Source organism: Harpia harpyja, chromosome 1 (assembly GCF_026419915.1).
Source record: "Harpia harpyja isolate bHarHar1 chromosome 1, bHarHar1 primary haplotype, whole genome shotgun sequence".
NCBI classification, from domain to species: Eukaryota; Metazoa; Chordata; class Aves; order Accipitriformes; family Accipitridae; genus Harpia; species Harpia harpyja.
Window position 1 is genome coordinate 108,734,399 of NC_068940.1, and position 17,210 is coordinate 108,751,608.

Consider the following 17,210-nt stretch of genomic DNA (forward strand, 5'->3'; position numbering starts at 1 on the left):
GCCGAACGATTTCAGAGCAGCTCCATCTGCTGCCGTTTCGCCGGGCTACAGCAACGCTCCCCACACCCGGCACGGCACTGCTTGACGGAAACACAGCAGAGGGCTGCCGGCCTCCAGCTCCGCTCCCGAGACGACGTGCTCAGCCTGGGACCGTCCCTTCTCTTCAGCCTCGCCGCGACGGGGCACGGGGAGAGACCCCCTCTCCTTCCCAGAGGCAAACAGCGGTGGGATGGATGGCCGCACGTCAGCCTCCCCCCCCCTTGTGCCACCAACGCCGGAGGTGACCTGGTGTTTTCGTTTGGCGAGACCGGCCCTACCGGGAACGCGCGCAGCAGGACGCGCAGCCAGCGCGCCCCGAGGAAAGGCCCACATTGGATCCCTCGCACGTCACCCTGCGCTGGACTTTGAGCCAGGCGTATGTACTTTTCTAGGAAGAGCAGCCACGCTTTCCCAAGAAGGGGCAGCCGACGGGAGGGGGATGTATCAAGGCCACGGCCCTCGCCCCTCCGATGGAGGGGTCAGTGGGGAAAACCCGCATTCCCAGGTCCTCCTTCCCACCTCCTCGCAGCAAGGAGATTCCCCTCTATGGACACGGGGGCTATCGCTGCTCGAGCGCTGGCCACCGGCACCCGCACCCTGCTCAGAGCGTTGCCGCAGCTCCCGCTCAGCCCCACCAGCCGGGGCCCGGCGCGTTGGCAGAGGCGCCGGCTCTCAGACAAGGATCGGCTCCAGCCCCATTGGTGGCTTGGCTGGTTTCCTTTAGAAAACTGTGAGGAGACCACAGGATCCACGAGACGGGAGTTGAGGAGGACCTCAAGAGCCCAACTCTTATCTTCCTTGGTTTGTGTTACACCATCGCGAAGCCGTCAGAAGGCAGGGAACCTGCCATTCCCAACAGCCCATCTCCCTGCTTTCCCATCTCCACCCTCTAAGCACGTCTGTAGGACCTGGCCCGTATCCGCCACCCGACTGGCAGACTTCTACACTTCAAGCGCCCGGTGCCATCTTCTCATCTCATCACTAAATAACGTCACCCTTCCCCTTCCCTCCCAGCAGCTCGCACACCACAGACCTCCGGCCACCCTCCTCCTCGTCCTCCAGACCTGCCCTAAGGGACCCCCGCGCTGGTCGACGTGCCGGACCCCACACGTTCCTCCAGCAGTCTCTGGTGCGTAAGCGTCTGAGCGGCTTACACCATTCCTCCGCACGACAAACACCAGGGCAGGAGTCCTCAACTGACGTCCTGCTCTCTGCAACGGCGGGATTTCGGCAGCGGGGGCTCACTGGGGCTCTCATAAAAAGCTGCCCGAGACATGTCTTCCCTTGGTCTCTGCGTGTAACAAGGGCTTTTCCCACCCGCAGAGGACTGAGCCACTGCTCGCTCCGCTCTGGAGCAGGTCAGGTACCCTCAGAGAGCACGCTCTGACGTCCACCGCGCGTGTGTTGCCTCCTCCTCCCAGCCTGAGGTCTGACCGCAGCTGCTCTTGAGGTTGCGGCAGCCAGAAACTTGCCTTCTGGTGCTGTTTTGGGGGGGATTTAACCCTTCTTTTTGGTCCAACCCATTCCCCACCTTTGCCTCACCCACCACAGCCCCTCCTGCCCCCACGACATGCCGCGTGCCGTGGAGCCACGTGCCGAGCGTCTCACCTGTGCAGCTCCCGTGGTGAACGATGACTCTCTGGATCTCGTTGAAGTCAGCCACGTATTCGGACGAGTCACCCAGGCTGGTTCCCGGGAGGTCCCTCGGAGGGGAGACGGAGCCGTAGGGGCTCTCGCAGGCTGCCTCCTCGTCCGGACTCTGGAAGCTCCCCTCCGACTGCCCCGACATCCCGTGCAGCTCAGGGTTTTCGGGGCTGTCTTCAGGAAGGAGCTCCTCCGTTTTGATCACAACCCTTATGCCAGCTGCAGCAAAGAGAGATTCCCGCCCACCATCAATCCCGGGAGCCAGGACGAAGAAACCGCTCGCAACAATCCCCACCGGCTCCCCGCGGGCTGGCTCTGGCTGCTGATCCTGCAGAGGGGTTTCATTTGTTCGGCCACTTCTGCTCTCCCTTCAGCCCCTGCCCTTCAGCCATCCCTGCCACGCTCCTGCCTCTCGCCTGGGATCCTCCGCAGGCACAGGGGACTCGCTCTGCCCGGCCCGAGGACTCGGTGCCTGCAGCTCAGCACCCCTCTGCCACCCCACATCCCCCAGCTGCAGCGCTGGGCCGGCAGCTCCCTGTGGGCAGATGATGATTTTTCTCTTCCCGTTGGCCTCAATTTAACTTCAAGAGCCTTGTGACCAAGAGCACAGGCAGGGGGTCGGAGCGACCCCATGTCCGCAGCCCGGGGCCAGAGACCAGCAGCAGAGCTGACACCGTCTCTTCTAGGACACCTCCTTATCTCCTTATCAGCCCCCCTTATCTCAGAGCAGAAGTCACTCCGGGACTCGGGGGTCCGTGGTGCCTCGCTCCCAGCCCTGCACTTGGAGAAACCCCTCAGCACCCCGGATCCCTGTGCGGATCCCAGGCTTCCCTGCCCCGGAGGGATGATGCTCCAAGGATAAACCCAGGCACCATCCACACAACCAGAGAGGGTGGAGAGGATTTTTTGGGTGGATGGATTTTCCCAAGGGGACCCAATTCTCCTTTCTTGCCGGGCACACCGGCTCCCTGAGGACCTGGGCCGGTTGCAGATCCTTCCCTTGCTGACGGCTCCTAGTGCCCAACTCTCCGGGCTCCGCTTGCCCTGGTTTATATGTTGAGCTGTACCTGGACATCAAATCTCTAATTAGCCAAACCTTTCCCGCTCGTATGCAAGGCTCCTCCTGATAACCTCCTCAGGCACAGCTCTCAGCAACACTTAGCCTCGGGGGGAGCAGCTCCTCTGAACGCAACCTACTGCTCCCCTCGCGCTAAGCTGCCATCTCACCTGCGGTGGCATCGGTAATGATCTCGCTCTCCTCCAAGTCCTGCTCGTTCCTGACCCGCGATTCCTCTCCTTGCTCGATCTGAGACAAAACACCAGGTTTGGAAATTGCATAGTCTGTTGAGAGACAGAGGAATGGAGAGAGGGATTACTGCACAGGGAATCCTGGTATCGACTTCCACCTCTCCCCAGCACCCAGGAGGACACATGAAGACACTTGGGAACATCCACAAAGGGCCTGCAGGCAGAAAAGCCCAGTGCTGCAGGCTGGCCGGCCTCCCCGGATGGGCAGAAGGGATTCAGGGAGACAGGAGCTGAGGTGCCATACACAGAGGAACCAACTTTCAGAAGAAACTCGACCTGTGTGTTTTTCTGGAGGGGTTTTAGAACTTCTCAGGCAAATCCCTGGCTCTCCTGAAAGCAAAAGCATTTCACCTCTGGCCCCAGCAGAGCCGGGATTTCTCCTGCAGCTTCAGTAGGAAATGCTCCAAAGGAGCATAGCTAAGACCGCATCAGACAGTTTTTCGCCCCGCAAAAGCTTCCTCTAAAGGGGCCCGTGGGCTGGTACCCCCTGCAGACCCAGAAGATGAAGAGAAGCCCTTCCAAAAGCCACAGGGAAGGTGCTGGTTTTTCCACCGAGTTACTCTGGCTGGACGGGGCCCCGGGAGGTCTCCAGCTCACCTGCCCACGGGTGTCCCCCACCCAGCCGGGACAGCATCTCACCCCGAGCTGGGAACGAACCCGGGCATTGCCAGAGGGATGCCCCAACCCGGACTAGAAACATCCTCCTGTGGTTTCAAGTCTCCTTTTAAAATGGGACATTTGGGTCTCAAGGGGATCCGAGGGGATCCCCAAGGAGGAGTCGCAAGGTGCCCAAGCCTGTGCGCAGCCAGGAGCCCCAGAGAACCTGCCTTCACCAGGGCGAGGACACCCCGTATTTACCCAGGGAGATCAGCGACTCGTAGTTCCCCTTCATCACGTTCTTGTACAGCTCCTTCTGCCACTCCTCCAGCTTCTCCCATTCCTTGTCATTGAAATAGACGGACACGTCATCAAACGTCACCGGCACCTGCAATCACAAGCAGCACGGGTTCAAGCGGCTGTCTCGCTCCCCAGGAGACCAGCGCGTTATCTCCGGCCAGTGGCGCAAGCAGCTCGCTCCCGCTCGGACACGGCCAGCCTTCGGCTACTTCGTGGCCATCAACAAGTTGGTTTTTATATTTAGAACAACTCCTGGATGAGCATTTCTAGGAGATTAAAGGTCTCGGCCAAACGGCCGGTTGCCAGTGGTGAACTCAGACCGTGATTTCCCCAAACGACACCGACCTCCTCCTCTCAGTCCCCGCACTGGCAGGGATGACTCTCCGGAGGTGACCAGGCTTGCACCCGCCTGGAGGGAAAATAAAGGAGATAAAAATCGGGCGCTGGGGCTGGACCTCATCTCTATTGATGAGCTGACGTAAAACCCCAGATTCAATTACCCCAGAACTCGAGGGAAAACTCTACCCGGGCCTGAAGGGCTCCCAGTTATCATTAGTTATTGTGTGCAAATTGGCCGGGAGCAGACTGCAGCTTTCAAGCCTGTTTGCCGAGTAATAATTTCTAAGGATAAATTCAGGATGCGCAAGCTGTGCTGCGTTTGGATGGAGCTCTTCCGAGGGAAACGCGGCACTCGGCTTCTGCTCCTCGACTGCACTAACGGGGTGTCGGGGCCTGAACCCCCCTTTTCCAGACCCCCTCCGCCCTCTCCGGCGACGTTCACTTTGCGATGTCCCACATGGTCCCATCTGCAAACTTTCCTTTAGCGAGAGGGTCGTGAAATGGAAGTAGGAACTTAATGTTGACAGTGGGCTCCTCCTGATGCTCGGCGAAGCCCAACTGTGAGCGCGAGGAGCTCGTCCGCCTTCCCCTGAATCCCAGAGGTTCCCCCTTCCCCACAGCAGCAGCTCCTTCCCCAGCCCAGGAGACCCCCACCGCAGCGCCAGGGTTGTAAAAGAAATGGTGGTTAAAAGACCAGAACCACCAAATCAGCAGGGTTTCTCTCTGTCTCTCTCAAAAAAAAAAAAAAAAAAAAAAAAAAGTCAATCGCTCCCGGGCTGCGCAGCGCGGTGAAGAAGAACCGAAACCTCCAGCCTGAGCGCGGAGGGACGTTCCCCTCGGGCCCATCTCCCACTGCACGGGGGTCCCAGCCGGGGAGATGCTGGGAAGCTGCGAGGGGCAGCTCCGCTGCCTCCAGGTCCCGACAGGGAGCCACTCACCTGCGCCGGGGCTCTGCCCGCTCACCCACCGCATCTCCCCCCCCGTCCTGCCCTCCATGAGCGTTTTGGGAGCTTTTTGGGTGCAGATCCGGACTCCTGCACCCCAAGACACCGTTACCTTGGGGACTTCCCCCTTCCTGCCCGGGGGCAGCCGCAGGATCCAGAAATTCCTGTTCTTCAGCAGGTTCTCCATGTTCTCCAGGCGCCGCTGGAGCAGCCCGTACTCCTGGATGAGGGTGCCCAGCGCCGCGCACTTGCTCTCCAGCTGGTTCCCCAGCTCCGTCGCCGTCTTCTCGCAGTCGATCAGCTTCTTCTCCGCCATCCCCGTCCGACCCTCCAGGTCGAGCAGGCGGGTGGAATGAGAGTCCACCTTCCTCTCCACCGCCTGCACGGCCGCCACCACCGTCAGGGACAGCTCAGCCGTCTGCGTCTCCCGCTCCGAGGTACGCTCAGCACCGGCTGCCGGCCGGAGGGGCGAGGGGCAGCGCGGCTGCAGCACCGGCTCCGGCGCCTGCGGGCAGAGGGGTACGGGGGGTCACGGCAGGGAAGGGGGGGGGGAGAACAGGACACCCCCCCCCCCAGATCGATGGGGACGTGTTGGGGGGGGGGGGGTGCTGCCGCAGCCCCCGGCCCTCCCCAGGGTGGTGGGGACGGACGTCCCCGCGTCCCCGGAGAGCGCTGACCCCGCTAAACCGCTTACGGCGGGTCCCACGGGATGTTTTTGGGGGGGGGGGCACCCCGACACGGCGGGGATGGGAGGTGACACTGGGGGGGCCTGTGTGTGACATGGGACAGCCGAGCGAGGGGACACCCCGGGCGGGGGGGGGGGGGGGGCTGGCGGGTGCTGTCAGGGCAAGGGTGCTCCGTCGCCATGGGGACCGGGAGGTGACACGGGGGGGGGGGGCTGCCTGTCACCGGTGGGGGGGGGGGGAGGCGGCGGATCTGTCACGGGGGGGTGGGGGAGCTCCCCGACCCGCCGGGGCCGGGAAGAGGCGGCGGGGGGGGGGCCGCGTTGCGCGTCGGCGGGACGGGCAGGCCCGGGCCCCGACGGCAGCTCGGGCGCCGCCGGCCGCGGAGGCCCGGCCCGGCCCGGGCGCGCCGCTCTCCCCCCCCCCCCCTCCTTCCCCGCCACCGGGGGCTGCCCGTCCCCCCGGGGGGGCGGCCGCAGCCCCGGGCGCTGACAGCCCCCGCCGGCTCTTCCTTCCCCCCCCCCCCCCCGCCCCGACTCCCGCCCCGCCGCCCGCCTCGCCGCCTCCCGCCGCGGCCCCGACGGCGCGGCCCGCCCCGACGTGCGGCCCGCGGGCTGGCCGGGCTAAACGGCGGCGGACCGGGCCAGGACCGGGCCGGGCCGGACCGGGCCGGGGCGCGGCGGGCGGGCGCCCTTACCTGAGCGGGAGCCCCCTCGGCCATGGCCCTTTGTTCCCTGCCCGGGGCCCCGGGGGCCGCGACCGGGAGGATCCAGCGCCCGTTCGCTCCTTCACCTCCGCCCGCCGCCGGGCATCGGGCTGGGCCCGGGGCGGCGCGGCGCGGCGGGGCGGCGGCGGCGGCGGCGGCGGCGGTGGCGGGGCGGGGGCGCGGCGGGGCGGCGCGGCGGGGCGGGGCGCGGCCCGGCCCGACCCGACCGGGGGATAGGCGTGGGGGGGGGGGGAAGGGGGGGGGGGGAAGGGGAGGGGCGGCGGCGGCGGCGGCGTGAGACCGAGCGCGGCTCCGGGTCCCGGCTCCGCCGCTCTCGCGTTTGGGCGCTCCGGCCCCGCCGCTGCCCCGCCGAGCCGGCAGGGGGCGGGCGGAGCGCCGCCGCCGAGCGGGGCCGCGCCGGGGGCCGCGCCGGGCGGGGCGGAGCGGGGCGCCCGCCGGTACCGCAGCGCCCCCTGTCGCACCGACGGCATCACCGCCGCCGCCGCCGCGCACCGTCGGGGCCGCCCCCTCCCCCTCCTCCCCGGCCCGGCCCCGCCACCGGGGGAACGGAGCGGGGCGGCCCGGGGGGGGGGGGGTGTGCCCCGGGATCGGGCCCGGGAGCCCCCCGCGCGGGGCGGGGCTGCGAGAGGGATGGGGGGACTGGGGGAGAACTGGGGGGGGACTGGGGGGGAGAACTGGGGGAACTGGGGAAGACTGGGGTGGCTGGGGGGAACTGGAGGGGGACTGGGGGTGGACTGGGGGGAACTGGAGGGGAACTGGGGAAAGACTGGGGTGACTGGGGGGAACTGGAGGGGGACTGGGGGGAACTGGAGGGGCACTGGGGGTGGACTGGGGGGAACTGGAGGGGAACTGGGGAAAGACTGGGGTGACTGGGGGGAACTGGAGGGGGACTGGGGAGAGATTGGGGGGAACTGGAGGGGGACCGGGGGAACTGGGGAAAGACTGGGGTGACTGGGGGGAACTGGAGGGGGACTGGGGGGAACTGGGGGAACTGGAGGGGGATTGGGGAGAGATTGGGGGGAACTGGAGGGGGACTGGGGGAACTGGGGAAAGACTGGGGTGACTGGGGGGAACTGGAGGGGGACTGGGGGAACTGGGGAAAGACTGGGGTGACTGAGGGGAACTGGAGGGGGACTGGGGGGAACTGGAGGGGGACTGGGGGAACTGGGGAAAGACTGGGGTGACTGGGGGGAACTGGAGGGGGACTGGGGGAACTGGAGGGGGACTGGGGGAACGACTGGGGGGAACTGGAGGGGGACTGGGGAGAGATTGGGGGGAACTGGAGGGGGACTGGGGGAACTGGAGGGGGACTGGGGGAACTGGGGAAAGACTGGGGTGACTGGGGGGAACTGGAGGGAGACTGGGAGGAGTCTGGGGGGAACTGGAGGGGGACTGGGGGAACTGGGGAAAGACTGGGGTGACTGGGGGGAACTGGAGGGAGACTGGGAAGAGTCTGGGGGGAACTGGAGGGGGGCTGGGGGAACTGGGGAAAGACTGGGGTGACTGGGGGGAACTGGAGGGGGACTGGGGGAACTGGGAAGGGACTGGGGGGAACTGGAGGGGAACTGGGGAAAGACTGGGGTGACTGGGGGGAACTGGAGGGGGACTGGGGAGAACTGGAGGGGGACTGGGGAGGGAGTGGGAGGAACACTGGGTGACGGGCAGCTGGGGGAGGACTGGGGGGGACTGGGGAATGACTGGGGTGACTGGGGAGCGAGTGGGAGGAACACTGGGTGATGGGCAACTGGGGGAGGACTGGGGGGGACTGGGGAATGACTGGGGTGACTGGGGAGGGACTGGGAGGAACACTGGGGGACAGGCAACTGGGGAAGGCCTGGGGGGAACTGGGGAGAGGCCAGGGCGACTGGAGGGAACTGGGGGGTGCCTGGGGAGAGACTGGGGGGAACTGGGCAGAGACTGGGGTGACTGGAGGGGCTGGGGAAAGACTGGGGGCAACTGGGGAGAAACTGGGGGAACTGGGGAGAGACTGGGGGAAACTGGAGGGGGACTGGGGTGACTGGAAGGACTGGGGGCAACTGGGGAGGTGCTGGCAGCAACTGGGAAGGAGCTGGGAGGAACCAGGAAGGGGCTGGGAGGAACTGGGGCAACGCCAGGGGTAACTGGGCTGATGGGGGGGGACTGGGGGAACTGGGCTGCTCCCCCCCCCCCCCCGCCCGGCCCGCACCGTCGGGCGCCGCCATGGCCGGGGGCGGGGCCTGCGCCGAGCGCCCCCTGGCGGCCCGCCCCCTCCCCCGAGACCGTGTCCGCCCCCCCCCGGCCCTGCGGCCTCGCGCCCCGCGGGCCTCTGAAATGGCGGCCGGAGGGCGGCGTCGCCATGGAAACCGGCCCCCCCGCCGGCTCGGGACGAGCCTACACGGGCACACACACACGGGCACGCACACACACGGGCACACACACACACATACACACACACCCACCCCCCCGCACCGGCCGCTGTCCGGGCTCGGCGGGGGCGGCACGGACCCGCCGGACCCTCCCCGTCCCTTCCCGTCCTCGCCCACCCCGTCCCGTCCCCTCATGTCCCGTCCTGGTCTGCCCCGTCCCATCCTGTCCTGTTCTGCCCGGTACCACCCCGTCCCCATCCCGTCTCATCCCACCGCACCCCATCCTGTCCCTATCCCATCCCATCCCACCCCCATCCCCATCCCCATCCCATCCCGGCCCCTTCCATCCTGTTGTGTCCTGTCCCATCTTGTCATGTCCCATCCCATCCCATCCATCCCGTCCCATCTCATCCCGTCCCATCCCCATCCCCATCCCATCCCGGCCCCTTCCATCCTGTTGTGTCCTGTCCCGTCTTGTCCTGTCCCATCCCATCCCATCCATCCTGTCCCATCTCGTCCCATCCCATCCCAGCCCCTTCCATCCTGTTGTGTCCTGTCCCATCTTGTCATGTCCCATCCCATCTCATCCCATCCCATCCCATCCATCCCGTCCCATCTCATCCTGTCCCATCCCCATCCCCATCCCATCCCGGCCCCTTCCATCCTGTTGTGTCCTGTCCCGTCTTGTCCTGTCCCATCCCATCCCACCCAGTCCCATCCCATCCCACCCCGTCCCATGCCCTCCCATCCCATCCCCACCCCATCCCACCCCATCCCGTCCCACCCAGTCCCATCCCATCCCCCCGGCAGGGCCCCATTCGTGGCAGCAGCCCCCCGGCACACGGCTTCGCTCCCGCTCCTGACCTCAGGGACCCCCGGCATGGGGTGACAATGGGGGGAAGTCGGTGACACCAAACACAGGGAAGGAGGGCAGGAAACCCTTTGCTTTGCGGAAAAAGGGAGGGGACGAGGGAGACGGGGACGAGGACGAATCCCGTCACCGCTGCGATGCTGGGGCGAGGAGCACAGGCTGCCCACCGGCACCTGCACTTGGGGGGGGTACAATGCCCATCTCCATGCTCCCATGGGAGCACAGGGGTGTGACGGCAGGTGGGGACCCAAATTAGGGACAGGGGACACTGGGAGCAGCGCTGGGATGGGGACGGGTGTCACTGCCTGGGGTTTTTATGTCCCAGTCCAACTGGGGAAACTGGGATCCAGGGGCAGCTACTGGGCAGAGGGGGTGCCTGAGCCCGGCTGCTGGAGGGACCCACGCTGTGCGTATGGAAAGAGATCTATGTGTATTTATCATGTATGTTTATTTCCCACTAGTGGATCTTCATCGCAATCAGCCAGAGAGGGATCAGGATGCAGCCACTGGTGCTCTGGTCGTGTGAGTGCCTGTGATCTGGGCTGCAGGCCATGTATGTATGCGTGTATATATATATACACACACAGACAGAACATGTATACACCATCACAGTACATACGTGTATATTCATGGTGTCTCCGTGTGCTCGTACGAGGAGCCGTGCTCAGCCTCGCCGCTGCAGCAGCCGCCCTGCGCTGGGGCTGCCGGATCCAGCACGATGCTTTTTCCCCCGCCGTGAGCCGTCCTTTTCCCTCCTCCTCTCCCTCCCCAGCACCTCCGTCCCCGCACCCCTCCCTGCATCAGGCAGCCCCATCCTGCCTGGTTGCTCCAGGGAGCGTGGCATTGGGGCAGAATTTGGCCGGGGTCACTTGTTCCGGCTCTGCGGGCACCCAGCACGGTTTGGGCTGGCTGAGGATCCCCGGCACCCTCCGGTCTCAGCCCGGCAGCGAAGCCGGGGAGCTGTGGGCCACGCATGCCACGTCCCTGCGCTGGCTCTGACCCACGGACAGGGCCCACGGGCTGCCCTGTTCGCATCCCACGTTTGGTCCCAAGCCAGAACCACCCTTTGGGCCCTGTCAGAGCTTGGGGGGGGGCTCTGGTGGCTGCCCCCCGGGGGGGACCAGGCTGCACCATGGGCAGGGCTGGGAGAGGGGATCGTCCCCCTGCGCCAGGATCCAGCAGGGAAGAGCCTGGGGGATGCTGGGCTGGGGGGGGGGGGGGGGGGGGGGGAGTTCTTGGAAGGACAACGCATCCCCCCTCCCCAGCACCCCGTGTGCAGCACCGGTGCACAGCCGGCAGCTCCTTGCAGCGGCAGAGAGGAGCAGGAGCCGGGTGGCAGCTGCTCTGTACCTGGCTCCAGGATGGGAAAGGGGGAGAAACAGGAGCTTCCACCAGCCAGGGCTTGGGATCTGTCTGCTGCAGCTGTGGCCACCACCCTGCAGAGCTGCGGGCCAGGTCACCGGCGGGGGGGGGGGACAGTGGAAGAGGGGGGGACATAGGGACAGCTGAGGTCTGGGTGCAGAGACCCAGGAGCAGCCCAGGATGCTGGTGCTAGGTGGGCCAGACCCAGCCTCTCGGCAGGGGGGGGACACAGTGTGGGGCTGTGCCAGTCTCCCCTCCGCAAACACCCCAGGAAAGAGGGGACCCCCACCCTGGCATGGGTGATGCGCTGATGGGGAAAGGCAGGACCCTCCTGGGACACCACAGGGCACCTGCTGCCCACCCCCCTCCCACCCCCGCCAGCCCCACGTCCCCGGGGCTCAGCCCCACCAGCCGGCACTGCGCTCCCCGGGACGCGCGAGGCCCTGGCACAGCGAGATAAAACGGCGCGCTGCCCTGCGTGGGAGCCAGGCCTGGCAGGAACAGTTTATTGGCAGCCCCGGTACAAAGAACTTGGGTACTTGCGAGCGAGGAAGCGGCAATGCAAACCCAGCGCGGCCCGGCTCGGCGGCTGCCTCTCCGATGGGCAGCGGGCACGAGAGAGCCCAGCCCGGTGTGCCAAGGTCCTTCCAGCTCCGCCGGGATGCCGTGGGGTGCCGCAGGGCCAGGCCGCCCTGTCTGGCGAGAGATGAACGCGCAGCGTCGGCGGCTGGACCCTCAGCAGAGCGTGCCGGGGCTCTTCTCGCCTGCCGCAGTGGGTGCCAGAGGGCCAGTCCACGAAAACCCAGCTCCGAGGCGCAGGGCAGTGCTGCAACCGCACACACTGGTGCTTCTCCCGGCACAGGACTGTCCCGGCTCTACCCCGCAGCAGAGCCTGGCCGTGGCCAGCGACTCCTCAGCCATTGCTGCAGCCCTATTTGTGCGTGGTGCAGGCCAGCTCCCAGAGCTGCGACGTTAATTCTTGCATAAAACCGAAATCTGCTTCCAGCCACAGTGGCAGCAGAGAAAAAGCTTAAAAACACGAACCCCAAATGCCAGACACCGACCACAGCAGCCCCAGAGCCGCGCCGAGCAGCCTTGTTTGCCGGACCTGACTCCCCGGATGCTCGGCTTGGCTTGTGCGGTTCTCCAGTTGTGCAAGTTACCTGGAAAAAGCTAATAAATAACAGCCGGGTGCCGGGCAAGGGTGCTGCAGGCATCACTGCAGGAGAGGGGTGAGCAAGGACGAAACACAGAGGCTGGCGAGAGGACTGGGGCTGCCATCACTCACCCGACACGGGCTTCAGAATGGAAACACTGTATTGACAGACTTTACAAAAGTTATTACAAAACACGATCACGAACCAGCAGCTGACGATACACAGCGGAAGAGACACCACTTATAGCCACCTCAGGAACAACACTAATTAGCTCCGAGAAGTCAACCAATATTTACACAGACATCTGAAAAACTCCGGTCAGTTATACATTTAAGTGTTTTAGATCAACTGTGAAATATAGTGCCACACATTTCCTTGTAGTATTATAATAATAATAATAATAATAATTAATAATAATAATAATAATATAATAATAATATACTACTTCTAGATTAACTAAAAACCAAACAGCTCTTTACAGGGGTTAGGAGAAGTTGCTTTCACTCGTCTGACTTACCTGAGTGTGAGACCAAACCCAGTTAAAAAATAATAATAAAATCGCCTTCATTGACAGGAGTTTGTGTGATGGACCAGTGGCTCCGTTCCCTTGGGCCAGAGGGAAACTACAGCCCGACTGGTGCCAGTAACATCCTTCGAAAGAACAGAGACGTGTCCTCCTCGGGTGAGTTACCCGACCGCGCCTCCACACGCTGCCCTTCCTGACTCCTCCTGCTCCAATGTCCTCAGCCCCTTCTCCTGCTCGTCCTTTCCTCCTGCACCTACTTTTTCTCACCTTGCTCTTTGCCGCTCTCTCCTCTCCGCTTTTTTGCCTTTGACAGATCCTGCGTCGTGCCCCTAACCACGTCTCTGCCTCGCCTCTCTTCCCTTCATCCCAGCCCTGGCCTTGCAGCATGGGGCTGCCGTTCGAGGTCCGGCAACGCAATGGGAGCGGGCGGCCAGTTGCCTGGGAATGGCACCTTCCTTCCCTCCCTCCCTCCCTCCCTCGCGCTTCCAGCCTTGCGGTGAAACGAGTGGAAAAAAGAAAGCGAAAGCTTGTCACTCCTGAATATGCACAAAGATAGGTGGGGAAACACCTGCTAAATACGGACCCCAGAGAATCGCTCGGGATTATTCTCTACAGGCAAAATCCAAACCTGCGTAGGGGACAACTAGTACAAGGCCTACGCCGCTATGGAAGTCCCACGTAACCCCGCGGGGTCGAAAAGGTGCCTAGGCCGTCCGATCAGAGTTTTTAAGAGGAATTCCTTTGATGCTTCAACAAAGCGGGCTTTGTAGCATGACCACATGGATTAGCTGCGATACAAGTTCACCTCCCATCATGCTGCACGTCCACCTGCTAGACCGTCATCGTAACTGCGAGCCCTTCTGCCCCGGCCTCCCACCGCAGCACTACTGCTTAGTTTCTTTTTTCACGCAGAAATGGCCGGTTTGAGTTGCCGACTCCAGATTGTGCTGCGAATCCTCCATGGGCCGGGGGTTGCGGGAGTGGATTTTCTGGTGACAATTCAGAGACTCTTTGTAGCGGAAGTGCTTCCCGCAGACGGGACACTGGTAGGGGGTCTCCCCGGTGTGGACCCGCCAGTGCTTGAGCAGGTGGTCCCGCCGGATGAAGCTCTTCCCGCACTCGGTGCACTGGTACGGCCTCTCCCCGGTGTGGATGCGCTGATGGCGGATGGCTTTGGAGAGGTCTCGGAAGTCCTTCCCGCAGTAGGTGCACGTCAGCGGCCCATCGCCCTTCCCCGTATGGAGCTTCTGGTGCAAGATAAGGCTCACTTCCAGGCTGAAGCTCTCCTTGCACTGGGAGCAGGTGTACGGTCTCTCCACCATGTTGTTCACCTGGTGCCTGACAAAGCCGTACTTGAAACCAGAGCCCTTCTCCCCATCGGGGCGCTTGGACGGTTTGGAGCGGGAGGGCCCTTGGGCTTTCGTAGGGGTTTTGGATTTCTGCCTGAAGCTTTCTCCGTGCTCCAGGGAAGTGCAGGCTTCCTCACTGGCGTGCGCTTTCTGATGGGTGGCAAAGAGCTGCTTGTCCAGGAAGCTCTCCCCACACTCGCAGCAGATGTACGGCCCCTCTACTGCGGCCGCGTCCTCAGGAGTGTCCTTCTTGGCCAAGTCTCTCCCGCGGCGTGCGGAGCGCCTCAGCCCGTTGCCTGTTGCGGTTCTCTGCTGCGGGGTCGATCCGCTCCGGCTCTTGCTGCTTGGCTTGACCTCTTCCTCTGGGCTTGAGAAAACCTCTTCCCACTTTCCCGCCAATGAGCTAGGAAGCTCAAGGCTTTCGGGACCTTCCTCATCACACTGCTGTTCATCTGGCAGAGCAGAGACATTCATGTCATTTCTTTGAGATAAGAACTGCCTCAGTATTTAGACCGCAATTCTCTCGGGGCAGAGTTGGTCTCTTTTGTAAGCTCAAGACAGTACCTGGCACTACAGGGTTGCAAGTCCCCTCTGGGAGCTACCTAAGCAGTACTGGAATACAACCAAAGCTGAAGTATTTTGACTTGGAACCATAGAATCATTGAGGTTTGAAAAGACCTTTAGGATCATTGAGTCCAACCATTAACCTAACACTGCCAGATCCACCACTAAACCATGTCCCTAAGTGCCACACCTACACATCTCTTTAAATATACCCCCAGGGATGGTGACTCAATGCCTTCCCTGGGCAGCCTGTTCCAGTGCTTGACAGCCCTTTCAGTGAAGAAATTTTTCCTAATATCCAACCTAAATCTCCCTTGCCGCAACTTGAGACCATTTCCTCTTGTCCTATCTCCAGCCACCTGACAGAAGAGACCAGCACCCACCTCACTACAACCCCCCCTCACGTAGTTGTAGAGAGCAATAAGGTCTCCCCTCAGCCTCCTTTTCTCCAGGCTAAACAACCCCAGTTCCCTCAGCCACTCCTCATAAGACTTGTGCTCCAGACCCCTCACCAGCTTCGTTGCCCTTCTCTGGACACGCTCCAGCACCTCAATGTCTTTCCTGCAGCGAGGGGCCCAAAACAACACAGGACTCGAGGTACGGCCTCACCAGTGCCGAGTACAGGGCGACAATCACTTCCCTAGTCCTGCTGGCCACACTATTTCAGATACAGGCCAGGATGCCGTTGGCCTTCTTGGCCACCTGGGCACACTGCTGGCTTGTACTCAGCCGGCTGTCAACCAACACCCTGAGGTCTTTTTCTGCCAGGCAGCTTTCCAGCCACTCTTCCCCAAGCCTGTAGCGCTGCATGGGGTTGTTGTGACCCAAGTGCAGGACCCGGCACTCGGCCTTATTGAACCTCATACAGTTGGCCTCGGCCCATTGATCCAGCCTGTCCAGATCCCTCTGTAGAGCCTTCCTACCCTCAAGCAGATCAGCCCTCCCTCCCAGCTTGGTGTCATCTGCAAACTTTCTGAGGGTGCACTCGATCCCCTCATCCAGATCATCGATAAAGACTTCTTGGGAAAGCTCAGACAGTACGATAATGAGATCTCTATATATAGCTAGACAAAGGGAAAAAGTGGGTTCCTCAGCAGGAGGTGAAGCAGAACAGGTCTTTGAAAACATTGGTTTAGTATAAAGGCCAAAAAAAAGCTGAGGGAAGGGGAATAAAACCTCTTTTCCTTCTGGGCGTGTCCAGGGCCCGGAGCTGAAGGATCTCCCATGGTAAAAACGGTAACTCAAAGCAACCGCCAAGGACCCTGGCAAAGGGAGGATGAAAAGAGCCCAGAGGATCTGCGGATGTGGAGAAGCGGGCTGAAAAAACCACAGGTTTCTGCAGAGTGCGAGAAGGTAAAGCTGTGCCGAGCATTTGCGTGCCCAGAGAAGACTGCTTGGCACTCCCTATCACAGGGCTCTTCACCTGCTTGTCACTTTGCCAGACATCTAAACGTGTGGCTTGAAAACGGGCCGCTTTGTTTGCATCAGGCTGAGATTCTGGAAAGGCATCAGCCAGAACAGTTGAGCTGCTTCCAAGAATGAGGCTGGGAAGGCAAAAAACACATCCTAGCAAGGGATGCTTCCCAAAGCGGCTCATGTGTCCCCAGGCTTCAGAGTAGGGACCTGGAGCGATGGGGCGATGACAAGGACATGCCTTTTGCCGTGCCACAAGAAGCCTCACATTTGGCTGACAGAGAAAGCTGTGAAAAATACCACTTTACATATTCGTGGAAAAGACTTTTAAGAACTTTGTTGCCAATGCCATCGAAGCCTGCCTGTACCATGTGTGCTCCTGCTCATCTCCACTTCAAGGCTGACCAAACACGCTACCTCGCCGAGTGATGTGACACCGTACAGGTGATCTGCTCCCCCTTGCCAGCCCACAGCTGCTTTTACAGCCTGCTGCTTGTGTACTGCAGCTTCTTCTGCACGCATGCTATCGATCTGCCTCGGCTGCCGTCCAGCTCCCACGCTGACCCTTGAGGCAAGCCTGGCAGAGACTATGGTGAAGGCAGGATCTCACCCCGGGCAATCCCCAGCAAGTGCCAAGAGCCTGAGCCCGCCTCTGTCTCCCCCTCTGCGCAGCCCTCGGCAAAGCTCTGCGCTTCTAACTCACATGTACTAGGGACCTCCATGCTTTCCTCTTCTTCAGAGCCCTCGTGGCTTTCAGCCAGAGTCTCTTCATATTTACTCCACGAGCTGTCATCCGGACCAGGAAAGGAAAACTCTGTGCACAAGAGAAAGAATGACAGGATTTTATGCTCACGCCTCCCAGCTGTGTTACAGAGGATTTCGGGACAGATGGCCGCATCAGGTGAGAGCTGACTAGGAAAGCAAAGTCACCCCTGTACCCAAGGGCAGAGCTGGCAAAACTCAACAGCAGAGGCAAGTGGAAGAGCGCAGGCAGGCGGTGGCAGCCACGTGTCTGCTGTCCACCTCCCCACTGAGTCCTGGG

The 17,210-nt window shown here is 62.4% G+C and overlaps 1 protein-coding gene across 1 annotated transcript in view; it reads right to left on the bottom strand.

Moving 5' to 3' along the window:
- LOC128139213 (uncharacterized) overlaps positions 1–17,210 on the bottom strand; it is a 42,213-nt gene that overhangs the window by 2,993 nt on the left and 22,010 nt on the right. The window contains exons 21-28 of the mRNA XM_052781342.1: positions 16,872–16,982; positions 13,731–14,643; positions 11,699–11,855; positions 6,552–6,722; positions 5,284–5,676; positions 3,850–3,976; positions 2,911–3,024; positions 1,648–1,902 (exon numbers count right to left, since the gene is read on the bottom strand). Coding sequence (XP_052637302.1) covers positions 1,648–1,902; positions 2,911–3,024; positions 3,850–3,976; positions 5,284–5,676; positions 6,552–6,722; positions 11,699–11,855; positions 13,731–14,643; positions 16,872–16,982 — 2,241 coding nt within the window. The remainder of the gene's footprint in view (positions 1–1,647; positions 1,903–2,910; positions 3,025–3,849; positions 3,977–5,283; positions 5,677–6,551; positions 6,723–11,698; positions 11,856–13,730; positions 14,644–16,871; positions 16,983–17,210) is intronic.